The sequence below is a fragment of the Eleginops maclovinus genome, chromosome 9 (assembly GCF_036324505.1).
Source record: "Eleginops maclovinus isolate JMC-PN-2008 ecotype Puerto Natales chromosome 9, JC_Emac_rtc_rv5, whole genome shotgun sequence".
In the NCBI taxonomy this organism is placed as follows: domain Eukaryota; kingdom Metazoa; phylum Chordata; class Actinopteri; order Perciformes; family Eleginopidae; genus Eleginops; species Eleginops maclovinus.
This window is the reverse complement of record NC_086357.1, coordinates 71,546-93,172: the sequence shown is the minus strand read 5'-3', so window position 1 is coordinate 93,172 and position 21,627 is coordinate 71,546. Positions and strand designations below refer to the sequence as shown.

The 21,627-nt window shown below is 42.0% G+C and overlaps 1 protein-coding gene across 1 annotated transcript in view; it reads right to left on the bottom strand.

Moving 5' to 3' along the window:
- The window catches only part of nrd1b (nardilysin b (N-arginine dibasic convertase)), an 88,701-nt gene that overhangs the window by 13,336 nt on the left and 53,738 nt on the right, over positions 1-21,627 (bottom strand). The window contains exons 17-24 of the mRNA XM_063891681.1: positions 20,968-21,091; positions 20,548-20,634; positions 20,323-20,442; positions 11,699-11,750; positions 11,445-11,595; positions 10,220-10,347; positions 9,338-9,500; positions 8,849-8,880 (exon numbers count right to left, since the gene is read on the bottom strand). Coding sequence (XP_063747751.1) covers positions 8,849-8,880; positions 9,338-9,500; positions 10,220-10,347; positions 11,445-11,595; positions 11,699-11,750; positions 20,323-20,442; positions 20,548-20,634; positions 20,968-21,091 — 857 coding nt within the window. The remainder of the gene's footprint in view (positions 1-8,848; positions 8,881-9,337; positions 9,501-10,219; positions 10,348-11,444; positions 11,596-11,698; positions 11,751-20,322; positions 20,443-20,547; positions 20,635-20,967; positions 21,092-21,627) is intronic.

Here is a 21,627-nt window from a genome sequence, read left to right as displayed (position 1 = left end):
AAGGGCAAAAGTGAAGTGGAAGAGGGAGGAGCAGGGCCATGATGACTACTTCAAAGTTGGCGATAAAGTGTTGCAAACAAAATATAAGGCAGGAACAACGAAAGGGCGTGAAGATGGAGTCGTCAATGCTCGGGCCATTTATAATCATACATAATGTCAAAGAAGGGTAAGACCTTGCATAAAGTAAATATAAACCAACTCGGCCGATGCATAAAGCCAACACCACGTGTGCCGCACAAATGGCAAACTGGTTCCCCATCTACAATTGCTGACCCATCCCCACCTCAGTCCGGATCCCCACCTCAGTCCAGCCCTACATTTCCACAACTACAAGAAATACAAGCAGACACTCTGGAAACTGGTAATGATGGACTTATTTTGTCGATTGATGATGTTGTCTATGTTGACAACATCATCAATCGACACAGTGGTTCATAAAATTTGGACTGGGGAAAATGAGGACATTCTGTGGAGCAAGATAGGCCCGTATAAACTTCTGTCCCGAAACCTGCGCGAGCACCTGGGACCCTTGTGGAAAGTGAGGTGAGCAAAAGTTTGGTGTTTGGAAATTGGCATTTCCCATATCGAACATTTAACATTAAATTTCATTACAGATCATAAATGCTTACTTCACCACAACGGTGAGGGATTTGAACAGATCAGGCAAGCGGGCATATTTAATAGACTCATTCCAAATGAGTGCCATTTGGCAAAGAAAATACAAAGGCCTGAGGACGGTCAGTGATAATAAATGTAATCACACTGTGGACAATAAGGAGGTAGTCAGTGTCTTTGCACTTTATTGCATAATTGCAGGTGGACCCCATGGATTATGATGTCATGGTGGGAGCGGTTTGTGATGAAAACCACTGGACACTCACAGTAAGGGGCCTTGGCTATATTTAGATTAGATAACACATAACTCATGTTGATGTAATTGTTCCTTATATATCTGTTGCTATTGTCTAGGCCAGGGGTCCCCAAACCACGGCCCCCGGGCCACTTCCGGCCCGCCTACACAATTAGAGTGGCCCACTTCACGATCCCAAACTTTTTTTAAATTGCGTTTTCCGATTACAAAACTTAAATTTACTATTTATAGTAGTAGCTAATTTTCACAATGGTATATTCCGACGTGACTTTACTCGTGATCAAACGTCAAGTGCACGGCGCACGTGGCCGAGACGAGCTAACGGAAGAAAGCTAGACAGCAAAATGTCGAAACTGTTGGGGAAACGGAAAATAGATTCAGAGTGCAGAGTTTTTAAACAGCGGTGGACAGATGACTATTTTTTCGTCCAGTGCAAGGAAAAGGCAGTTTGTCTAATCTGCAAAGAAACAGTGGCGGTGTTCAAAGAATTTAATATTCGCCGACACTATGAAACCCGCCACGGAGAGCAGTATGCTAGCTTGCTGGGCCAAGTGAGGAGAGACAAGGTGAAGACGCTAAAAAGTGGATTAGCTGCCCAGCAGAGTACAGTGTTACGCCAAACACAGATGAACCTGTCATCCGTTCGGGCCAGCTTCAAGGTAGCTAAACTGATTGCAAGCTGTGGAAAGTCGTTCAGTGATGGGGAGTTTGTCAAGAGTGTTTGAACGCTGTCGTGGAGGAGGTGTGTCCGGACAAAAAAGATGCCCTGAACGCGGTGAGTCTGTCCGCATCTACAGTCACCAGGCGAATTGAGGAAATGGGGCATAATGTACATGTCCAGCTGAAAGAGAAAGCTAAAGATTTTGAGTGTTTTGCATTGGCAATGGATGAGAGCAATGACGTGCAGGACACAGCACAACTGCTGATTTTTATTCGGGGAGTTAATTCATTTTTTGAAGTGTCCGAGGAGCTGGCAGCTCTACAAAGTCTCACGAGTACTACGACAGGAGAGGATATTTTTTGTGAAGTACGCCAAACGATGGAAGAGTTGGATTTAGACTGGTCTAAGCTGGCTAGCATCACAACGGACGGTGCTCCGAGTATGGTTGGTGCGTCGAGGGGGGTAGTGGGGCGCATAAAAAGCGAAATGGAGGGACGAGGTCTCACCCCCCCACTACAAGTCCACTGCCTGATTCACCAGCAAGCACTGTGCTGCAAAATTTTGAAGTGGGAATCTGTCATGAAGGTGGTTGTGTCCTGCATAAACTTCATCAGAGCAAACGGACTTAAACACAGGCAGTTCCAAGCTTTTCTATCCGAGCTGGAGTCTGCCCATGGAGACGTGATTTACCACACTGAAGTCCGATGGTTAAGCCGGGGCAGAGTTTTGAAGCGTTTTTACGAGCTGCTACCTGAAATCAACGCCTTTCTCCTGACAAAGGGAAAAACTGTCCCAGAGCTGATTGACACAGAATGGAAATGGGACCTCGCCTTCTTAACAGATGTGACAGAAATTTTGAACAGCCTCAATTTACAGCTCCAAGGCAAGGGAAAATTAATCTGTGACACGTATTCCCATGTCAAAGCATTTGAGGTTAAACTGGCGCTGCTTGTTGGACAAGTGCAAAAACAAGATTTCACCCATCTCCCTGCTACTCGAAGCCTCTCAGCTGAGAAACCAGTGGTCCCATTCCCAACCAAGAAGTGCAAGGATGCACTGGAAACGCTGAGGGCGGAGTTCAGTGTGCGGTTCCGTGAGCTTCATGTCCACGCTAAGACATTTGCATATTCCAGAACCCTTTTGCTGCCGACATAACTGACACCCTGCCTTCTCTTCAGTTTGAACTGGCTGAGTTGCAGACCTGTGATGTGCTGAAAGACGCATTCAACTCCAACTGTCTCATAGAGTTCTATGCTTCCCTCCCAAACGAGACCTACCCCAACATAAGAAAGCACGCACTGAAGATGTCCACAGTTTTTGGGAGCACATATATCTGTGAGCAAGCTTTTTCACGCATGAAGCTGATAAAAAATCCGATGAGATCAAGACTCTCAGATCAACACCTGCATCAGTCTCTGAGACTGGCTGTAACTGGGATAGAACCTGACATCAATCTCCTCACCAGTCAGAAGCAAGCCCACAGCTCACACTGATATGGTAAGCCTGCTGATTTCAATAACTATGCATTTATATTATGAATTTATACATACTATACTATGTCAGTATAGCAATGCTCTTTTTATAGGCAACATGTTTCTTGAACAGTGATTTCACAGACAAAATGAAACTGCAGCATGTCATCTGCTGATCGGCTGCTTGTGTTTTTTATCTAGCATTCCTGAAGGGCCTGCATGCTTCCAGGACCACGGTGAAGTGAGGAGGAGAGATTCTGGTTGACCGCTCCCATCCTGGAGCCAGGATCCTCATCATCACAGCACAAAAACCTCATCTAAGAGTCATGTAAATACAAAATCAGATCACCTTATATACCTGTTTATTCCACTTGTTCTGCATTAATGTTATTTCACTGTAGCCTTAGTAAACAAATATACCGGTGTAGACAACATACTTGTTAACTCACCTTTATCTGAAAATATAGAATCATCTCACCAAGATAAGACTACCTGATTGTTACCATTATTCTGTATTATTAATATTATTTCACTGTGAGGCCTTAAGATACAAACAAACCAGTAAAAACAAAATATGTACCTGTTGTTAACTCACCTTTACTTTACTCTGTATATACACATTCACTCAGCTCACTTAGATAAGATTACTTCACCTGATTTTTACTTTTATTCTGTATTAATATTATTTCACTATCTGTAAATACAAAATACCTACCAATTGTTATTTCACAAAAACAATTGGTACGGTTACAAAATCACATCACCTCATTGTTACCTGGCATCAGCTTGTGCTTTTATTTTCTATAAAATAAAAGGAGTATCTGTGGTACTTCAAATAAACACGTGAAGACTTTGTATTACTTTTTTTTGCAAACCAACAGGTGGTGCCAAGGCCAAGCAAAGGGCAGCTGCAACAAATGATCATTATATTTCCACAATAATACTGGTTGTCACTTTGGTCCATATTATTTCCTGTTATAGACTGACCCCGGCCCCCCATCACAGAAAGGAAAGTTGATGTGGCCCCCACCGATAAAAGTTTGGGGACCCCTGGTCTAGGCCATCTATCCGCAAGAGAAACACTCCCTCTATGTTGATCCATTTGGGGCTCAGTCTCAAGCACTGAAGAGATACACAGAAGTCAGCAGGTATGTGAGGGACATGGTGTGGGGAGGGTCCATTTATTTTGGGTGAGGGGTTAGTCACTTTGGGTGTTTAGTCATTCATGAGCCCTCTACTAAACAGGGCTTTCATGAGGCAGCGTGGCCTTAACCTCTCCCGCTGGTCATGTCATCTGGAGTGGGTGCGAGTGATTTGCTACAAGCAAATTGCCAATAATAAATATTCACCTTGTTGTTTCAACGTCTGAACAGTAGCTCAGGCCATTAGCGGTAAGGCAGTGGAATATTACCTTTTGAAAGCATGACTGGGTTCGTATCTCACAGCGGCTACTTTCATAGCGTTTGATATGTGCATTGTAATGGTCACTATATGCATTTCTTTAGGCTAAAACACAAAGCAATATCCATTCAGATGGCCATGTTTGTCTATTGTCTGTAACACATGGCTTTTGCATTCGTTTTTGAGGCTTGCGTTGGCAGCGTCTGCCTGTGTCATACTGTGAATATCACCAGTTAACATGGTGGGGCTTATTTCATCCATGTTAAACGGTGATTTGTAAACAGCTGACTAGAGCTGACAAGATGTATTTGGCTTAAGCAGGGCGTTGTTTCAGCCGGTTGGTGGCGTATCGAGCAACGATCATGGCTGAAATTTATATTTTCAGATTTACCGGTTCGAATCCCGTCGGTGAGGTTGGAATATTGTATATATATTTTCTATTTCTTGGCCAGCATATTTTGTGTTGTTCTCTGTAGGTGATCTGCACATGTTGGTCACACTTCAGACACACAAGTAAGGTGAAAATGACAAACCTGGCAACCACATATGATTCGGCTCGTACAGCAAAGTGCAAAGACTTGTTGCATCATCAAGTAGCACAATTGAACTTTTAAAGGCAGTCTATCATAAACAAATCCTGCCTCATTCCCGACCATATCCTGGATAAATGTCTGGATTATATGTGCATTACAGAGACCTGGCACCAACCAGATACTTTTTTCTCTTTAAATGAGAGCTGTCGCCAAGGATATAGCTACCTCCAGAAAGCTCTCAGCACAGGACGTCGTGGTGGCGGCCTGTCAGTCATCCATCGCAGCGATCTGGAGTTATCTCTGCAGCCCATACCTGAACTGTCTCGCTCCCCTGTGCTGTTCCTCCTCATTTACCGACCACCAAAACCAAACTCATCATTTATCACTGAGATGTCAAATCTCCTCACAACTTTCTGCACATCCTCTGCCGATGTTATAATTTTATGTGATATGAACATCCACGTTGAAACCCCCTCCTGCCGCTTTGCAGCTGAATTTCTTCAACTACTGGACTGCTTTAATTTAAAGCAACTTGTTGATGTCCCCACACACACAAGGGTGCACATCTTAGACCTGGTCATTACAAACTCTGCCCCTCTCACCAACCTGCAGGTGTATGACCTAGGTGTGTCTGATCACAAGGCCATTTCTATGGAGTTGTCATACCCATCCACCCTCTCCAAGCGTAAACGGAATATCTGTTTCAGAAACCTCAACAAAAAAAACAACAGAACTCTTGGCAGCAGACCTTCAGCATCTTCCACACACTTTTCATCAGCCGACCAAGCAGTGGACTACTACAACAGCCATCTGAGCAGCCTCCTGGACCTCCACCCCCCCTGTTAAAACCAGAACAGTCACCTTCAGCCGCTCAGCTCCCTGGCTCACAGATGGGCTTCGTAAGATGAAGGCAGCAGGGCGGGTCCTTGAGCTGGTGCTTCAAAGCCTCTGGCCTCAATGTCCACAAACAAATTTACCGGGGCTCCAACAAAAATATGCACAGTCCCTCTAAGAGGCAAGGTCACAGTTTACTCCGATGCCATGAGAAACAGTCCAGGAAATTCCAAGCAGCTTTTATCCACTGTCAACCACCTTCTCAAACCACAATCCCCTCACTTACTGGCACTACAGAAGAGCAGTGCAATCAATTCATGGATTTTTTCAAATAAAAAATTGCACATATTCACTCTGCCCTTTCTGGTCCTCCCAGCCTAACTGTTCCACTATGCCATCTCCCAACCCCTAAACTGCTTTCCTGAGGTTTCATCAGAAGAGGTGCAGAACATCATCAGGAAGATGAAATCCTCCATCTATGCCCTGGACCCTCTCCGAACCTCCCTGGTAAAAACCCAAATCACTGTCTTAAGTCCCCTGATCACCGCTGTTATACATCACTTCCTCCAAACTGGTCACGATCCCCCTGTCTTAAAAAATGCCATAATCAGACCATTGCTAAAAAAAAACACTCTTGATCCGGAAGTCCTATCCAACTATAGGCCCATCTCCAACCTACCCTTCATATCCAAAGTACTTGAGAAAGCAGTTGCCACCCACCTTCAGGACCACCTCAAACATAACAACCTCTTCGAAAAATTCCAGTCCGGTTTCCGCTCCGCCCACAGCACAGAAACTGCCGTCGTAAGAGTCACTAACAACCTCCTCATATCATCCGATGCTGGCTCCTCCCTCCTCACCCTCCTGGACCTTTCTGCTGCACTTGATACTGTCAACCATGGCATTCTATTAAACCGGCTACACCTCACCACTGGACTCAATGACACTGCCCTCAGTTGGTTCAAATCATACCTCACAAACCGGACAGAATACATCTCCCGGGGTCACTCCAAATCAAACCCACACACAATCACTTGCGGTGTCCCCCAGTGGTCAGTCCTTGGCCCTATCCTCTTCATCCTCTATCTCATCCCCCTTGGCCAAGTCATCAGCCGTCACGGAATTTCATTCCACTGCTATGCTGGTGACACACAGCTCTATGTAAATACCACAGCTGCAATCCCACCATCCCCATCAAAATTCACCACCTGTCTGGAGGAGATGAAGGTATGGATGGAGCACTACTTCCTCCAACTCAACAGCTCCAAAATTGAAGCCATCCTGGTTAGCACCCCTCACCAGACCAAATCATCATCCATAACCAGCATCACCTTTTCTGGCTTCAACATCCCCTTCTCAACAGTTACAAATCTTGTAAAAATGGACCCCCAACTCACCTTTGAAGCCCATATCAATCACCTCTGCAAGACCTCCTTCTACAACCTCCGTAACATTTCCAAACTCTGCCCTATTCTCTCCCTCTCAGATGCCAAAAAGCTGGTTCATGCCTTTATCTCCTCCAGACTGGATTACTGTAACGCACGTCTCATTGGGATTCCTAGCAAGAGCATGCAGAGGCTTCAATACATCCGAAACTCTGCAGCTAGGATCCTGATGAGAGTGCGGAAACATGAGCACATTACCCCCGTTCTCCAGTCACTCCACTGGCTTCCCGTCTCCACCAGGATTGAGTACAAGGTTTCCCTCCTCACACACCAATGTATCCATGGACATGCTCCCCCCCCTACCTCAAAGAACTTCTCAAACCACAACACGCTCCCTCAGCTCCACTCACTCAAACCTCCTCCACATACCCAGAACCAGACTCAGGATCATGGGAGATAGGACCTTCTGAGCTGCTGCACCACAATCCGCTGACTGTTTTAAAAAAGGTCTAAAGACATTTCTTTTTAACAAAGCTTTTGGTCCCCCTTAGATGTTTTTTAAAACCTTTTTTATTCTTTAAGAAAAGTGCTCATCTTGTTTTTATTTCCTTTCCCTTCCCTTTTTGTTTTTTAGTTTTTAACCTGTAGCACTTTGAGATCTTTGATGAAAAGGGCATTATAAATCAAATGTATTATTCTTATTATTATTATTTTGGATCACTGCTACACCACCATCACTGGAGCCTATCACACTGGAGCCTGTCCCCTGCTGCTCCCCCCACTACTGGCTTCCATTGCAAAGCTCCTTCCCCAAAACATCAAAGACTCTATCTGCCAATGAAAGAGACTTCAACCGACTGTTTGATAATCTAAACCTGCAAAAGCTGCTGCTGGCCCCGGAAAACATGTCCCCCTCCATCCTGAAGCACTGTGCTCAGCTGTCCCAATTTTTTTTGTCCCAAGACAATTTTAACAGCTCACTGGAGACATGCCACGTACTAGCATGCTTCAAAACCTCCACCATCATCTCAATCCCAAAAAAAACAAGGATCACAGGACTCAATGACTACAGACCTGACCGCTGTGTTTATGAAGTCCTTTGAGCGCCCCTTCAGTTTGCCTACAGAGCCAACAGGAACCTACGCCAGGATCCTGTTTGTGCCCAGCAGAGGATGTCCTTCCTATAGCAGCTGAAAAAATCCAACCTTCCAAAGACGATGATGGTGAACTTTTACACCCCAATCGTATCATCCGCTCCAATTTGACCTCCCTCCATGACCTGCATGCTTTCAGGAGCCTGGGGCGAGCTGACCCCTGGACACAAACTGCCGGCGGCTGTGCTCCATCATTTGTCATATTTTATTATATTTGACTGTATTCAGTTTCTTATGAAATTATATTTTGTGTAAATATTGTGGTTTTTTTTTATTCAAATTAATAGTCTTAAATTTTTTTAAAAAAATAGTTGTTATAGCAGTACTATTTATTTTGTTTTGATACATATTCTTTTTTGTGTCTTTGTATGCACATATACCATAGCCAATTCCTCGTATGTGTAAACTTACTTGGTAATAAAACTGATTCAAATTTGATCAGATAATGGATAAAGAAATCCATTATCTGATGATGGAAAAAATTCCTACACCAGAAACTGCAATATATATTAAAAAAAAAAAAAGCAGTACACTCACCCAATAAAGTACTGAAGAAACTCTTTGGACTCCTGTAAGGGGAAACAACATGAGTGAGATTATAACTCAACAACTTACCCCAAGTAGAACAAGCATCTGTATGAAAGGGGAGTGGGTTCTGAAATTATGTTTAAATGCATTTTAAGATACACAAGTCCGAGTTTTACGGGGACAGTTTCTTTCAACACTTTGAATTAACGATATACCGTACATCTAAATGTAATTCAGATTATATATTATAACTCACAAAAAAGTAAGTTTTAAAACATGAGCAACTTGTCATCCTTACCATATATCTTTCTTAGCTCATCATTGTTGATATCTAATAGAGTACTTTCAGAGACAGATGCGAGAAATACTGGACACATAAAGCCAAAACTAAAGGGAAATATTTGTTGTAACTTGGCTGAACTAACTTCTATAACTATTTGGATTCTGAATGTTTAGTTTTGCTGTTAGTTTTTCACATCACAGATCTCTCCGTCTCACCTTGCTGGTGAAGTTCCCCTGCACCAACCCCTCAGTGTACAGCTCCGACTTCAGCCCAGTGACAAAGGTCATGAGGTCATCCACTGTCAGACCCTTAGTGACTGCCTGATACTTCTGAATGACAGACCAGCGACAGTGCTCCAGGATCAGCAGACGGACATCCCTGCAGGGAAAGATTAGATGAAAACAAGCCGACATGTAAGTCACTGTTGCTCTATGGATGCAGCTGCTCTTCAGTGGATCTGCCTGCAGTTTGCCTGCTCGCATGTTTGAAAAATGTATCAATTATTTTGTAGAAGAAGATTTATAGATTTGACTACATTGATATATTTACATGTTTCTGTGATAAATAAACATGTAAGAAGATGTTATTATTAAGCTACAAAAACACTGCTTGGTATGAAATGAAGGGAATACTTAACTGTGACCAACATACTCTCAACCAGAGGGAATTAGGAATAAATGCCTCAAATACCAGCCTGCAAATGAAAGCCTGGTACCCTCTGGATTTTGGGTATTGTTAAATAGTTGAAATATGAATAATGCATATTATAATTATTCTATATATTTAAATGTGATAAAGAAACTATTAGTAATAATCTCTAAAATTGTATCATCATTCTTTGATGCCCTTTGTGTTCAGTTCAATGTTTTTGTTCAAAACAAGATAGTTTTTCATCCCAGTAATATGCTGTATTTTTGCAATATACTAAAATCAACAGAAATTATTCTTAACCAATGTTAACTAATTTACAGTAATTGTTATGGCAAATTCAACAATGTTATCCGGATATTTCCCTTATACAGTGAATCCCTATACTTTGTGTTGGTCGAATGAAAAGACTATTAACAGTGTCTGTAATTGCAGTGTGTGACACATACTTGCCCAGTCTCTCAGGTTTGATGAGGATGTTGAAGTAGGTTTTCTTCAGCTGCTCAGAGAACATGTTGAAGACGCCCGGAGCGGCGCTGAACGCTGCCAGATGATCCACAATGAGCTTCAGCAGCAGCTAAAATAGCAGAGGGAGAGAAGTGCTGGTTGTACATTTACAACAAATAATATAATTAACTATAAAAACTATAATCCAGTTGTTGATGTACTTGTACTATACTTTTACTCCACGTAATTTATGGAAGATATTGTACTTTTTACTCCACTACATTAATCTGACAGCATGATTTACAAAGAAATGTTAATTGAAAATGCAGACACATACGTTTCTAAAATAATGTTAAGAATGGAACAACAAAATATGTATACAACATAAATAAAGTATGGTAGGTTAAACATATCCTCAACCAACTGCCAAAATTATGTTATAGTAATATTACAAATAATAGGCATAGAATAATATTGCATGGCATTTTAAAGTCAGAGGCTATATTGCTGCCTACTAAGTAATTTAACTGCTGATGCTTTAAGTAGTTTTTGTTGCCTACAACAGGCTCAATAAATGTCACTGCAGTTTTTATCAACACAGTAGTGGAACATTTTAGGGACTATTTGGGCCAGCAGTATGTGGGATTAAGTCAGAATGAAACCAGTTTATGTGTTCATGGAAATAAAAGAAACAAGTCAGACAGTGCAACAGAATGCCTCATTGATATTTTGGAAACAATGTGAACGAACATCAAGACATTTGATGGCATTTGATACAGCCGCGGAAAAAATTAAGAGTCCACTTCAGCATTACCAGTTTCTCCTGTTTTATTTATATTTATAGGTCTGTCTTAGAGTAAAATTATTTTTTATTTTATTTTATTGTATTCTCTAAATTACTGACAGTTTTTCTCTGTGTTGGAATTCAACGGACACTGGAACGGCTGCCATACATGTAGAGATAAACATTTAAGAAACATTTGGAGAGGTCTCTTCATTTTTTCCAGAGCTGTATGTTGATCTTTTATCTAATAGTTGCTTGTAAGAGAGTAACATGATGGTTAAAAACAGAGGTTTTATGTCCACCTGATGACTGCAAGTCCAACTTTCTTAGCTCTGTTTTTGGTCCCTTCTGACCCCTGAAGGATTTTATTTGTCTGCTTGGCTGCTAGATGTTCCACTCTTTCTCTAACTGTGTCTGTTGGAGTTTACAGTCCGTTTTCTCACCGGCAGTTTGTGGTTGAAGCCCTTAAATCGGATTACCAATCCATGCTCTCCAGCCACCAGCTTGTACTCCAGCTGAGCCACGTCAGCCTCATAGGCCAGCTCTGCCAAGTTGTGGGACAGGATGTTCACAAAGAGGTCGAACAGAACCAGACTGAAAGAGGAAGAACACTGTTAAACACAACAGCAGTTTATCTTATTGAGGTTTTAAGCCGAGGATGAATCCAAGCAAACTGATTTCAATTTGAGACTCTTACTTTTCAGGACTCTTCTGAATCATCGGGGAGATCAGGTTGAAACGAATATAAGCTAAAAGACAGAAAACCACATCATTTTACCTTATTTTTTACTCAATGAGTTGTTAATTTTTTCGAAACCCTTGCTAGCAGTTGACAGTTATTTATTGCCATATGCACAACAGTTACAGAAAAGCAGTCGTTGGCTGTAGATCTCAGGCTCCCTGCAACAATAATCGTGTTCTCAAATATGTTATGTATAATAAAAAGTAGGACGTGAGTATAAGAATCTAAGACATAAAATGGTGCAAAACTTTAACTAAATGTATAAAATATAACAAATATAAAATAAAATAAAAACATATTTGTGAAAGGGGTGTACAGTATTCATAAAATATGAAAGTATTTCCCAAACTGGAATCAAAAGTATATTTAATCTAAATGTAAAATGCATAAACTGTATTGTAAAGGGGTATTTTGTAAATGTAAACATGTAATAAGAATTCTCTATATAAAAGGTATATATATATATATATATACATGATGAATTCTTAAGCCTGACTGAAATAATTTATTAATGAATTGATTGTTATTCAAGTATTTACAAAGCTTTTGAGTGACTGCTTTTCAATGAGATGAAGGGAAGGTTAGATATTGGTCTATTGTTGGACAAAACCTCAGGGGTAAAAATAGGATGGGAGTCTCCACTGAGACAAGGTATTGCATTGAATGTTGATAGTCCAGTAACAGTGCAGCAAAAGTGATTAAAAGTGGTCAGCTAAAGCAGGGTTACGTGGACAGACTATTTAATGCTCGATTTAACAGTGAGCTGGTTTATGTTGTTCATGGGTCAGTATGAACTGGAAAGTTAATGTGCAGACCATTAAATCAGATTTGCATAAGTTATTCAATTCTGCTTAAACATCATATATCTTCAATAAAAAGTGCAATCAAGTGTATTTATTATTACATTTTACGAACCTGCTACGTCATACGTTTAAAACCGTTGATGGAGAAACTTTTGTTGAAGATACATTTACTGTCACTTTATATGCCTATACTTACATAACTACCTTTTATATTTATATATAAATATATATATACACACTGTGGAGGAAATAAGTATTTGATCCCCTGCAAATTTAGTTAGTTTACCCACTTCAAAGAAATGAATAGTCTGTAATTTTATGGTAGGTTTATTTTCACATAGAGACAGAATATCAAAAAAGAAATCCAGAAATTTAATTAGAAAACGTTTCATTGTTGGAAATAAGTATTTGATCCCCTTGTAACCAACAAGAATTCTGGCTTGTACGGAACAGTTAAATAAGTCCTCTCGCTTTAAGAAAGTACTCTTGATATCAACTCTTTACCTGGATAAAAGACAGCTGTCCAAAGTCAATAAATCAGATTATAACCTCTCCACCGAGGGCAAGACCACAGATGGGTCTTGTGATTATGGTGGCACTCATGTCTAAGGACATCATGGACAAGATTGTAGACCAGCAAAAGGCTGGAATAGAAGACAAGACCACCAGCAAGCAGCTTGGTGAGAAAGAGACAACTGGTTTGATTATTAGAAAATGGAAGAAGCAGAAAATGACCATAAATCGCACTCGGTTTGGGTCTCCACCATCTAAGATTACGTCTCTCTGGGCAACAATGATCATGAGAAAGGTGAGGGGTCAGCCAAGAACTACACAGCAGGGACTTGTTAATGATTTGAAGGCGGCTGGGACCACAGTCACCAAGAAAACTATTGGTAACACATTGCGTCATAATGGATTAAAATTCTCAAGAAGGCACATGTAGAGGCCATCTGAAGTCTACCAGTGAACCTCTGAAGGATTCAGAGAAGGCTTATGAGAAGGTGATGTGGTTAGATGAGACCAAAATCAAGATCTTTGGCATCAACTCGACATGTCGTGTTTGGGGGAAGAGAAATGCTGCCTATATCCAAAGAACACCATCCCCATTGTCAAGCATGGAGGAGGAAACATGATGCTTTGGGGGGGGGTTCTCTGCTAAGGGGACAGGGCGATTCACCGCAGCGAAGGGATGATGGAGGGGGCCATGTGTCGTAAAATATTGGCTGATAACCTCCTTCCCTCAGTGAGGACACTGAAAATGGGACATGGATAGGTCTTCCAGCACGACAATGACCCAAAACATACAGCCAAGGCAACCAATGAGTGGCTAAAGAAGAAGCCCATTAAGGTGATGGAGGGGCCTAGCCAGTCTCAGGACCTCCATCCCATCGAAAATCTGTGGAGGGAGCTGAAGCTTCCAGTTGCCAAGCATCAGCCTCCAAACCTTAAGGGTTTTGAGAGGATCTGCAGAGAGGAGAGGACCAAAATCCCTCCTGAGATGTGAGCAAACCTGTTGACCAACTTCAAGAAACATCTGACCTATGTGCTGTCCAACAAGGCTTTCTCCACCAAGAACTAAGGCATGTTTTGCAAGTTGATCAAATACTTATTCCCCCCAATTAAATGCAAATGAATTTATATCTTTTTTTTAATAGACATTTCTACATTTTTAAAAAAACATTTTGTCTGTCAATGTTAAAACAAACCTACCATTAAAATGACAGACTGTTCATGTCTTTTTAAGTGCGTAAATTAACTAAATCGGCAGGGGATAAAATACTTATTTCCTCCACAGTGTATGTGTATATGTGTGTATATGTGTGTATATATATATATATATATATATAAAAGGTAGTTATGTAAGTATAGGCATATAAAGTATAAATGTATCTTCAACAAAAGTTTCTCCATCAACGGTTTTAAACGTATGATGCAGCAGGTTCGTAAAACTTAATAATAAATAAACTTGATTGCACTTTTCATTGAAGATATATGATGTTTAAGCAGAATTAAATATATTATGCAAATCTGATTTAATTGTCTGCATATTAACTTTCCAGTTCATACTGACCCATGAACATGTACATAAACCAGCTCACTGTTAAATCGAGCATTAAATAGTCTGTCCACGTAACCCTGCTTTAGCTGACCACTTTTAATAACTTTTGATGCACTGTTACTGGACTATCAACATTCAATGGAATACCTTGTCTCAGTGGAGACTCCCATCCTATTTTTACTCCTGATGTTTTGTCCAACAATAGACCAATATCTAACCTTCCCTTCATCTCATTGAAAAGCAGTCACTCAAAAGCTTTGTAAATACTTGAATAACAATCAATTCATTAATAACTTAATTTCAGTCAGGCTTAATAATTCATTACAGCACAGAGACAGCGCTGTTGGGCTAGATAAATACACTTTGATTTGGGTGTTAAACTGAAGTGAGGATTAAAACCTTTCCAACAATAATATAGTAGTATAAACACCAACAATAGTAATTTAATAATAATATAACAGAGGAAACATTAATGAAAACCTTTAATTGATATGAAGCCCTGCAAACATTTATGCTTCAGGCTGATATGCTACCAGAGGCCCATCCTCTCAAGCCTCTTCAACAGACCCTGGATATCTTTGAGTTCTCTGGCTTAACTAACCCTTACAAATCCGATCCCACTAAGCAGTCCTCTGAGGCTATCAATTCAGTAAGTCCACTCAGATTTCTCAGTCCGACTAAAGGCGCATTCACATAAAAGGGGTGCAGTTAGCAACAAGAACAGTTGTTTAAAAAAAAACTCAGAGTGTGTGAATGCAGAATTAAAAGGTTAAGTACAGGGCGGTATCTTTTATCTATGTTCAGCATAATTTACCATGGTGATTTCTAGAGGTGGGACCAAGTCATTGTTTTGCAAGTCACAAGTTAGTCTCAAGTCTTTGCTTTCAAGTCCCGAGTCAAGATCAACAAGTCTCAAGTCAAGTCCTAAGTCCTACCGTTTCAGTTTTAAGTCCTTTCGAGTCCTTTTAACAACGGAGAAATAATATTTACACAAATCATGTATGCTTTTAAGATCTGTATATATTTATCAAACCAACAACATTGTTCAAACACATTTGAAATAAATAAAGGCAAATGTAATTTCCACAGAAAGTTCTGACATTGTATTTCCATTGCTTATTGCACTATAACTGTCTCAAAAGATCCTAATTTTTGCAAAACAATCTTCATCTTAAAACTTAAATATAGCCTTGAACTAAAAAAACATGTCTTCACCCTCAAACAGGTATTTGGAGGATCACAAAAACAGTCCGGCGGAGCTTTTCAGGCATCCCTGTGGAGGCTGGGGACATTGAACCAGAGTGGGCGGTGTTCAAAGCCTCCATTGCCGAAGCTGCGGCGGGGAGCTGTGGTCTCGAGGTCTTAGGTGCCTCAAGGGGCGGTAACCCTCGAACCTCCTGGTGGACACCGGTGGTCAGGGAAGCCGTCCGACTGAAGAAGGAGGCCTTCCAGGATATGTTATCCCTGGGTACTCCTGACACAGTTGCAAGGTATCGACAGGCCCGAAGGGCAGCAGCCTCAGCCGTGGCCTGAGGCAAAGCAGTGGGTGTGGGAGAAGCTCGGAGAAGCAATGGAGAAGGACTTTCGGTCGGCACCAAAGTTGTTCTGGAAAACAGTCCGACACCTCAGGAGGGGGAAGCAGGGAACCATCCATACTGTGTACAGTAAGGATGGGACGCTGTTGACCTCAACTGATAGTGTGTTAGGGCGGTGGAAGGAACACTTTGAGGAACTCCTGAATCCGACAACTCCGCCCTCTATGTTAGAGGCGGAGCTGGAGTATGAAGCGGGATCAATTCCAATCTCACGGGGGGAAGTCACTGAGGTAGTTAAACAGCTCCACAGTGGCAAAGCCCCGGGGGTGGATGAGATCCGCCCAGAAATGCTGAAGGCTCTGGGTGTTGAGGGACTGTCATGGTTGACACGACTCATCAACATTGCGTGGAAGTCGGAAACAGTACCGAAGGAGTGGCAGACCGGGGTGGTGGTTCCTCTCTTTAAAAAGGGGGATCAGAGGGTGTGTGCCAATTACAGAGGCATCACATTACTCAGCCTCCCCGGGAAAGTTTACTCTAAGGTGCTGGAAAGGTGGGTCCGGCCGATTGTCGAACCTCAGATTGAAGAGGAACAATGCGGTTTTCGTCCTGGTCGTGGAACGGCGGACCAGCTTTTCACTCTCACAAGGATCCTGGAGGGGGCCTGGGAGTACGCTCATCCGGTCTACATGTGCTTTGTGGATTTGGAGAAGGCGTATGACCGGGTTCCCAGGGAGATACTGTGGGAGGTGCTGCGGGAGTATGGGGTGAGGGAGTCTCTACTCAGGGCCATCCAATCTCTGTACTCTCAAAGCGAAAGCTGTGTCCGGGTCCTCGGTAGCACGTCTGACCGATTTCCGGTGAGGGTTGGCCTCCGCCAGGGCTGCGCTTTGTCACCAATCCTGTTTGTGATATTCATGGACAGGATTTCGAGGCGTAGTCGTGGGGGAAGGGGTCTGCAGTTCGGTGGGCTAAGGATTGCACCACTGCTTTTTGCAGATGATGTGGTCCTAATGGCTTCATCGGTCTGTGACCTTCAGCACTCACTGGATCGGTTCGCGGCTGAGTGTGAAGCGGCTGGCATGAGGATCAGCACCTCCAAATCTGAGGCCATGGTTCTCAGCAGGAAACCGATGGACTGTCCACTCCAGGTAGGAAATGAAGCCTTACCCCAAGTGAAGGAGTTCAAGTATCTCAGGGTCTTGTTCTCGAGTGAGGGAACAATGGAGTGTGAGATGGGCCGGAGTATCGGAGCAGCGGGAGCGGTACTGCAGTCGCTTTACCGCACCGTTGTGACGAAAAGAGAGCTGAGCCTGAAGGCAAAGCTCTCTGTTTACCGGGCCATCTTTGTTCCTACCCTCACCTATGGTCATGAAGGATGGGTAATGACCGAAAGAACGAGATCGCGGATACAAGCAGCCGAAATGGGATTTCTCCGCAGGGTGGCTGGCATCTCCCTTAGAGATAAGGTGAGAAGTTCAGTCATCCGGGAGGGACCGCTGCTCCTTCGCGTTGAAAGGAGCCAGTTGAGGTGGTTCGGGCACCTAGTGAGGATGCCACCTGGGCGCCTCCCTAGGGAGGTGTTACAGGCACGTCCAGCTGGGAAGAGACCGAGGGGTAGACCTAGGAGCAGGTGGAGGGATTATATCTCTTCGCTGGCCTGGGAGCGTCTTTGAATCCCCCAGTCAGAGCTGGTTGATGTGGCCAGGGAAAGGAAAGTTTGGGGCTCTCTGCTGGAGCTGTTACCTCCGCGACCCTGACGGAAAAGCGGGAGAAGATGGATGGATGGATGGACAAAAACAGTTGAATGTAGCTTTTCAAACGTGTCACCACTTTATACAAGATATCCTCACTCCCAAAAAAGTGTGTGTATTTAGCTGTATCCTCTCTTTAGCTGTCTCCTTTTCTATCCAGTGGACAGTGACACCAAGGAATCCCCTCATCTTTCGGTCAGACCAAATGTCCACAGTGACTGAAACATGCTCAGTGTTGCTCAATTGAGTTTTTAATCTTGAAAGTCTCTCCCCAGCGAGGCTCTCTGTTTTTGATGTCAACGTTCTGCGACACACTTGGCTGTACTTACTGTCAATTACTGTCAGACAGTGCTGAAAACTCTTGTGTTCCACAACAGACAGGGGAAGGTTGCAATCAATAATCAAGTCGGACAGTATTGCGTTGGTGACTTCTGCTGAAATGCGCTACACGACTGTCCAATAATTGTGAGATTGAAGGCTGTTTTGGTTCATCTATGATGCTTATACTCATCTGGTATTCTTCAAATCTGTAACAGGTAAGCATATAAAACATGTCAGAAAGTCCCTTATAGCCACACGTAAATTGCATTTGAAACTATCTCCTCATATATCAATGCTAACACTGTGTTAATATTTATTTTTGTGTTATTATGAATTGTATTGTATACCCTAAGATTTTGTTTGTTTTAACATTACATTGATAAAATACATTTCCATTTAACCTAAACCTAAATTACATAAACGACCTCAAGGCAGCAGTAGACTAGCAACTCCTTTGTGCTGCAAAGTAAAATAGCCATTTTTGTCAACGGAATCTGGTGTGCTGGAGAGAGTGAGATACACTTAGTTTTCCTATCGGAAAAAATCGTCTGGCAGCAAGCTAAAATGGTACACATATTTATAATATAAAGTACATTAAACTGACCTTGATTTGATTAGGCTTGCTTTAGTTTTGCTGCTGGCAGCAGTCTACTGTGTATGAGTCACTGACTAGCTGCTAAGTACATACAATCTCGCTTCTAAAAATCCTAAACTATCCTTACACAATATTTGTATGGATACGTTCACTATTTTGCACTTTGAGCCCCATTTCTGGTTTGTCTTGGATGAAATAGTGTGTTTGACACCGACATTTTAAGGATTGGTCCCCCATGCTTCATGTAAGGGCATTCATAAAGCGGTCCTTAAATCAACCTTAAATGTTCGTTTTAAAAGATGTGCAACTCACCGAGTGGTCACTGGTTAGTGGTGATGCTCCAAAACGAGTGTCTTAGCGAAATACAGTTTCTGTTCTGTTTAATTTGCCATTTTGTATTCCAAATATCAAGCGGAAGTTAATAGCCTAGTCAGTAAGGTATCTGAAAACATAGCTAGTTCCACAATAGCAAAAAACACGGAAGGAAACCAAATATTTTGCCGATATATTTTTTAAAAACAACTACGAACACCACTTACCACTCGGTAAGTTGCTTATCCTTGAAATCGAATGTTTAGGGTTGTTTTAAGGACAATGTTATGAATGCCTGTAGCCAACTATTCTGAAGCAGGGGGTGATTCCAAATTAGCCAAAAGTTGGAGACTCGACCAATCGTCAACATTTCTATTTCATCCAAGGACCCAGAAAGGGGGCTCAAAGTGCAAAATAGTGAACTTATCCATTAATGAACCCACAGGAGATACCGTTTAGCGTGTTCGTAAGCCAAGGTGACGTTTACAGTCTCATTGATATCTAGCTAGCTAGCTAGCAATTAGCCAATAAGCTAGTGTTGGCTTTCATTCAAAACTTACCGTTCTTTGTGCAACTTCAAATGTTGAACGAAGTTGGAAGTTGTCGTGTCTCCGTCTGTTATATTCGTCCCGCATGTTTTACAGACTGCAGTTCTTTTTTTGTTGACCACCTCAATGTTTTTAAATCCAAATGAAACTACCCGTGGTATAATTTTTGCCTACTTGGCTCCTTATAGTTTGTTCCGCCTTATTGGTTTTCTAGTACTTTGATTGGTTGGATACTGTCCGATCAAAACAACATTGATCTAATTTGATTGGATGTCGTGCCACGCACACGTTACGCACACAGATGCACACAGGTGCAAAGAGAGATAGCGCTGTCCATGTCAACATACTTTTTCATCTTTGGGTTTGGGGAATGTAGCAAGTCTTTTCGAGTCAAAAGGGGCAAGTCCAAGTCCAAATGTGAGTCACTGATGTTAAAGTCCAAGTCAAAGTGCAAGACTTTTTAGATTTTGTCAAGTCAAGTCTAAAGTCGTCAAATTCCTGACTCGAGTCTGACTCGAGTCCAAGTCATGTGACTTGAGTCCACAACTCTGGCGATTTCCAAGAAGTTATCCAGCGTCGTAGTACCTGAGTTAACCCTGAAGTTACCCCGCTTACCCCAAATCCTGTCTTGTAAAACAGGCCTCTGCCTCACCTTTCGGGATCTTGAACTTGTTGTCCTTTTTGTACCACAGACAGCCTCGTTCATTGTTCACAATCCGGACAGGATACTCTGTGTCCGGACAGTCAGTCGCTTTCAAAGCGAAATCGGTCGCTGTGCCATGAAGAAGAAGAAGACGAGAATCAGGAATCTGGTGAATCAGGTGGTCATTTTGAATTCATGTTTTTAATTTGTAGCATCAGCTGTGTTTGTACTGACCAATAAATTTGTTCTCAGCGGGGAGGTAGAGTTCAGGGTTGAGTTCCAAGTCTCCCGCCCAGCGCTGAGCCCACTCTTCTTGGATGTCTGATGAGACAAAACAAAAACCTCCCAACTTTAATATCATTTATTTTTTCTCTTTAGAACGTTGTTTGGTAAAAGCAGCTATTGCCTTCCTTGCCTGCACGTTTACATTAAAATCAATAAAATGTCTTTAAACAATTAGTTTGTGTCAACTGAAATTACATTTTGCATTCCTTGATTCTCAAATCTTCACAAACAATAGATAAAAGCTGCTCTGACATTAATCACAACATAGTACCTCAAGATATAAAAGATAAATAACTGTAATGAGACGCTATGATGTGTCTGTCTGTGTTTTGTGTTGATTATGTGTGTGTGCGTATGTGTATCTCGTACCCTCCTTACTGTAGCAGGTACCAAACCATTTCTCTCTGAGTTGACAGTGACCTTCGTTGTCCGGTGACAGCAGAAGCAGGTTTGCTCTGTCAGGAGTCAGTAGTGACAGAGCAGCACTAATAACCTGAAAGCAACACAAACATAAAAACACAATATGGTTAGGAAAGGGTTTCATTGGCATTTGCCTGTCCCTTCTAACCCAAAAAACTCTACTAGAGGATAGTTAAAGGAAAAATGTCAAAGACAATGATCACAACAGGCCCCTGCCAATTTTTTAAGTTTGCCCACTTAAGAAATTAAAAGTCTATACTTTTAATGGTATGTTTATATTAACAGTGAGAGACAGAATATCAAAAATTAAATCCAGAAATGTACATTAAAAAATATATATAAATTGATTTGCATTTAATTGGGGGAAATAAGTATTTGATTTCCCTGCAACCAACAAGAATTCTGGCTCCAATGGTGCGGTTAAATAGGTCTCCTCGCTTTAAGAAAGTACCCCTAATATCAACTCTTTACCTGGATAAAAGACAGCTGTCCAAAGTCACTAAATCAGATTACAACCTCTCCACCGAGGGCAAGACCACAGACAGGTCTTGTGATCATGTTGGAACTAATGTCTAAGGACATCACAGACAAGATTGTAGACCGATACAA